Source organism: Centroberyx affinis, unplaced genomic scaffold, assembly GCF_046629955.1.
Source record: "Centroberyx affinis isolate AG114_WGS23_722 - 3 ecotype Tasmania unplaced genomic scaffold, CSIRO-AGI_Caff_v1 ptg001541l_1, whole genome shotgun sequence".
NCBI classification, from domain to species: domain Eukaryota; kingdom Metazoa; phylum Chordata; class Actinopteri; order Beryciformes; family Berycidae; genus Centroberyx; species Centroberyx affinis.
In genome coordinates this window covers 606,950-612,949 of record NW_027279997.1, presented here as the reverse complement: position 1 = coordinate 612,949, position 6,000 = coordinate 606,950, and the positions used below count along the sequence as shown (strand labels likewise).

The 6,000-nt window shown below is 43.0% G+C and overlaps 1 protein-coding gene across 1 annotated transcript in view; it reads right to left on the bottom strand.

Moving 5' to 3' along the window:
• Positions 1-670: 670 nt before the first annotated feature.
• Positions 671-6,000, bottom strand: part of bckdhb (branched chain keto acid dehydrogenase E1 subunit beta) — a gene marked incomplete at its 3' end in the record, with an annotated part of 40,771 nt that continues 35,441 nt past the window's right edge. Inside the window, exon 9 of the mRNA XM_071527463.1 lies at positions 671-757. Within this exon, the coding sequence (XP_071383564.1) occupies positions 671-757 (87 nt within the window). The remainder of the gene's footprint in view (positions 758-6,000) is intronic.

The following is a 6,000-nucleotide window of genomic DNA, read 5'->3' as shown; positions in this document are numbered from 1 at the left end:
GAAGCTGCTGCTCTATATAATCTACTTAACTCCTCCAGGTCTCAAAGGTATACAATACAATCCAGTTATACACTACAATACAGTCGTATACTGTAGATCAGGGGTTCTCAAAAGGTTTCATCCCACAAACCACCAACTACAGACCCCAATTGCTAAGACTTCACCCCATAGATTGGGATAATTTCTAGTGAATTAAATTATAGTGAAATTAAAGTATTCCTCGTTTTGCTGGGGACCTCCTAGAATCTCCAACAAGGACACCGGGGGGTACCCAGACCACACTTTGAAAACCACTGCTATAGATGGCTATAGACTGGCAGATATGTCAGTGCTTCTTAGGGTGTAGCTTATCACCTCTGTAGCTCTGGGCTGTTTACTGAAAGACATGGGCTATCTCTGTTTTGTTACAAATTAAGATTATTATTAACAAAGCCATTGCAGCCCATCAAGGCCCATGCCTCTCTCCACCACTTCACATTCCTGAGGGCCAATAAAATGCTATCCAGTAGGTTTTCCCATGGGAATATACAAGCAAACACACCATACCCAGACAAATACACCTATACAACTTGTCAATCATGATATCACATGTTCAACTTGCCAATCAATACTAACATACACACACATCCTATCCACCAGGCGCATGGATACACAGAGTGCAAACACTCACCTGTACTGTAGAGCTGATTTCAGCAGCAAACCCTCCAGTGACTGGTGCCTCATGACTGATGACCAAGCGCCCGGTTTTCACAACTGACTGAAAAACACAGAAACATACTGATAATTACAATCGGTCCAGCATTCTGTTCAGTGGTTATTGTCAAGTATTTGGCTCACTCGCTGTGTCAAACCAGGGGTGTCTCTGAAAGACACGCAGCGCACATCACCTGCAAAATGAAAATAAAGGAAGTCGGAGCTTCCTTGTGCATCAGAGAACAGATTTAATGGTGTTAGGTCCATGGATTGCAAAGATCAATAAATGTGGCAAAACAAAATATTGATAAACTATGCATCATCTTCAGATTCAGAGTCCAAATTCATTCCCCCAAAATGACTTTACATTTATTCACAATATGTTTACAATAGATCATCCCATCATATTGTTGCATGTATTGGTGGGTCTGCATATATGTATGAAATGCATCAATAATAAAGAGGGGTATGAAACTAAACATCTCCAGCCAGCATGATAATTACAGGTGGACTAATGGAAGAGACATGGAAGATCTTACTAACACGCAAACAGCTTTCACTGCACGCTCCAACAAAGTCATCACGTGTGCTTTGGCACAGGCAATTAGACACATCGGTCTCTTAAAGTGTGTGTCTTGTCTGTGTGCATGTATGATTGATGTGTATGAGAATGTGTGTATACAGAGGTGAGAGGTAAAGTAGTGGAGGTGCCTCTGGTGAGGCCATCTGTGGGCCGGGAGAAGGGCGTTACCAAGTCAAGGCGGTTCACATGCTGCCCGCTGTGGTACGCTATATCTGCTAACTACCCTCAGGCTGTATGTGTGTCTGGCTGCGCGTACGCTCTATTTGTGTGTGTGTCCGTGCGTGTATAAAACGCATGTCACACACTAGTAAGAGCTGGAGGTCTGATTTAGGCTGGTACGCAGGGCCAGCGGGACAATCATGGACATTAGAGGTCTCAGCCTCCCAGGCATTTGCATTTGGGTTTTCTATAACCCGGCATTACTGCAGGAGGATGCCTCTGCTCCACCCGTTATCTACCACAGCATAAAACCAATACTATACTATAATCTCATCCACTCGCCACTGGTCCAGACCAAGGCTATGTCTGTTCCCTTCTTTGCAACTTCAGCAAACCTTTCTCCTCCTCTATCCATTTGTTGTATTTCTTTTTTAATCCAGCAATAAATTGTTTATACACTATATTGCAACTTATGTTGAGTAACAATAGAAGAACAAGTCAACTCTGAATGAATACCAATACTGATTTGTTTGTTGTTGCCTAAATGATCTATTTTGCTATGGCAAAGTTTCAATAGGGCATAAAAACAGATGCCTAGGCTGAGCTGAGTGAGGGAAGTGGAATCCCTGGTCCATATTTTGGAAGGAGAGTGGAGTTTCCACTGCAATAATGGGACTACTCAAAGCACTCTTCATTTAAAGACATAGGGTGAATATCACCTGCCTCCCCCCTTGCCTCAAAGCCACAAGCCAAACAGCACATGGCCAACGCATCTAAATAACCCCTGAAAATATGCAACACACAGCCATATGGTGCTGCAAATTAGGCCTGACATTTGTACCCAAGAGGACCACATAGCATCAAACACAGGAGCGTTCTGGGGCGTCATGCTGATGCTAAAGAGGCAAATGTTTACATTGCTGAGGTCCTTGGTTTGGCTGTGAAGCACGAACTGACTCTGGCAGACTGTACCACACACTAATATGGGAGCTGACTGAAAGAGTCAGCAGTGTGTGACTCTGAGACACTAATACTTGATTCGATGCCAGCGGGCCTCTTCCTGGTGGGGCACACTGGAAGGGATTGTATTGTATGCTGAGCTATTTAGAAGCTGGAATGCAAAGGATTTTAAGAGTTGTGAATTCAACAACATTAGTGTAGCAAAACAAAATTGAATGCTCATGTCAATTCACTGAGCCTGAATAGCTAGGAATCATTAAACAGCTGAGGTGAATGAGTTCAATTTGCACAAATCAGTGATCATATGACACCATCTTCAGGAATGTGGAAGTTTATAACAACATGGGAAGATAATAACAACACCTGGCAAGCTGCACAGTGCGGAGGAATCAAGCGAGGGTTTGAGACTGGGGCGATGTCTTGATATGACACGTTGCTGTTAAGTTCGCCTTAGCAAGATGACTCATACAGGTCTGACGAACAAACAGCACCGCCGCCCAACGCTCTGCCACGCCCTGATGCTGAACCCATTCCTCATCTTACGCACAGTTCCTCCATACACACACACACACAGAATGTGTTTACATAACTGTTTGAGTTCACCCTGTGACACCAGCATTGCCTCTACCTCCCTCTACAGAAACCAACCAACCAGGAGGGGAGACCCATCATCATACTCGCTGCATCGGGAGCACATTCTTCAGATGCTTTTGACACAAAAGGAGCCTGCCACTGTTATTACAATATCGTGGGATAGAATTTTGGACCCCGGGGGCCGGGGGAAACTTGCGACCCAGTTAGGAGACCCACTCCACAAGCCTGCTGCTTTAACAGAAGCGACAGTCATTGGGAAAGCCTCTGCTAGCTGGCACAAGCTAATTCAGTAGGCTATTCTCGGAGTAATGCTGCATGCCAGTGCCTAATATGACAATATGTTTGAAAAATGGCAAAATGTGGTAATGTCTGGGAATGCACATGGCCACTGGGTACATTGGTACAGTAGGTAATGCACTTTGAATGCTGAGTTGAGCTGCCATTTAGTCACAGAGGATGAAGAAAAAAACAAATAAAAGTACGCACACCGTTAAATTAAAACGATGCCATTTCCTTTCTGCACTATTGCTTCATACATAATCATACCTTATTACATTTCCCTATGAGCTGGTTTGTAATGGGCTATATAACCAGAGAGACTTGGTTTCATCCCTATGTATCCATGCTTTAGACAAGGAATTATACTGCTGCATCTCCTGTGCGGTGTAAGGAAGGATGCCCAAAAAAACAGAACAGTGCACAGGAGAAAAAACACAAACAGGCAGATTTTTGACATTTGTCTCTGCACAGATTTATCTGTGTGCTCATTTCTGTCTGTTTCAGTGTGCAGTATTCACGTCTATACAAAAGGGCAAATCTAGTGGCTTCTGTTGTCAGACTGCGACCTATTCATGGCCGGCCTCAACACTAGCACTGTCCAACTCATTCAACTCATCTCGCTGCCTGGGGTCCGAAGACACACACACAGGCCTGAAAACACACACACAGTCTTTTTTTCATCTTTGACAGGACACACTGACAGCACTGTAACTTGTACATAGTAATTGTGGCTGTAGCCTTTAACCCCGTTGTTTCCGGTGCTGGATGAACCATCCACTCTCATCGTGCGGTTTGACCCTTTTCTCAAAAGTCAACCAGTCCTCTTATTTGCCCATCATGACCAGCCTTTCATGTTGGTAAACTTGGGACTCGGGGCTCAGAAGGGAGGCAAAGCCGTTACTGTAAAGACAGTGGTGGAGCCACAGGAAGAGAGAGGGCCCCCATATGAAGATGATCAGTCAGACAAATCCAAGAGGGAAATTATATGCCTTGAGTGAGGACAGTACAAACAAACATGCAATAAATCTTTCAGTACAACCTCAGAAAGACAAAAGGCCCGCTGGCAGGGGGATCTCTTTGTTGCGATTTTACTACTTGGACACGTGCCTGATGAGTTTATTACACAGTGGCTCTTGTCCTGTGTGCTTCCAACAGGCTCCTCTTAAAATAATGACCATTTTGGGACTACAGACCTAAGTAATGCATCAAAGAGCATCTTTTCACTGAAATATAGTGAAATGAGGTTGCTTGGAGGAGGCAGTAGGCTATACACAAATGGTAAGGTAAGAGTGATGGTGGAGAGGATGGAGTGGGTAAGAGAGGGGGAAAAAAAGAGACACTAGTGAAGAACAGAGTTAGGGATACAAATCTACAGTGAGGCTGGATCTGGAATGGGGTCTCTTAATCTCTGAATAGGTCCTGAACGTGGGTTCAGTCTGGAATAGATCCTGGTTCAGTTCTGGTGCTTTAAGGTAAGACTATCCTGCTAGTTAGGCCAAACTGGGTTTCAAAGACGGTGGCTCAGCTTGAGGGGAAATTTCACTCTAAAGCAAAGGTTACAGGTGAATGAGTAATGGAAACTGGAGTGGGGAAATGGATGGATGAAATTGGTAAAGAGAGCAAATGAGAAAGCAGTGGAGTTGCTGCATTGCTCAATTCTAGTGAACGGGAAAGCACATTTGTGGTCTGGTCTGTTGTTTTTATTTCTCTCATGATTGTTTTTCTCATTTTCACCTGGTAATTGTTATCTGGCCTGCACATCACTCTTGGACTGGGTAAGGCCTCGAGTTTGACTGAATCTGTTTCCTAGCACTGTGTCCAGCTTCTGAGAATTGCAAATGCCAACTATGCATATTTGCATGTCTTGACTGATTTCTGTAACTCAAGAGATGTGTACATGTGTTACCTCCATCTGTAAAGCTAATAATGTCATTAACTTGCACATTTTATGTCTGGACACATTTTTGTATATATGTTCTCCCATCTGTATACCTGTAAATCTCTCAAATAAGATGCTGCATTTTTATGTGCTCTATTATTCTCCATGTTCCATTGTTATAATTGCCTATATTATCTTCAGTACTCTCCATTTGTCTTACTCTTATCTATATCCTACTTGCTGCTTCTGCGATTATCTAATTTCTTCACAGGAATCATTAAAGTTTCATCTAATTTAAAGGATAATTCTGGTTATTTTCAATCTGGGTCTTATTTTCCCTTGACATTTTGCCGTGTTCAAAGTTTCGTCACTTACTTCACTATAGAGCCTCATGTACCCCAATTGCAGGATGCGCTGCTCTCCAATAGGCGAACCCAAAATGCGATTTAACTATATCCTTTCAACACAATACCACTTACACTGTAATGGGACCTGCTGACATCTGATTTTCCGATTATCCATTGCCTGGAACTTGCACATATTGCGTTACAAGAGATGTTATTTTAATTAGCGTTAGCTAGTTGGCAAGTGGGCAATTCAAGTACTGCATTTTGTAAATATGCAAATACAAACTGCCAACTGGGAAAAAACTTTCACGTCAACCTTAGAAGTAATTATAAGTAGGATATGTGGGAAATTTTCACAGGCTCCGATATCTCTCACCTGGCATCACGTATTGCATAAGTGTCAACACAAGCTGTAAACATAGCAGGCAATCCACTGATGTCAGTAGTCCAAAATCAAAATGATCAGTTTCACACTAATACACTAATACAATCAACCATACTCATAC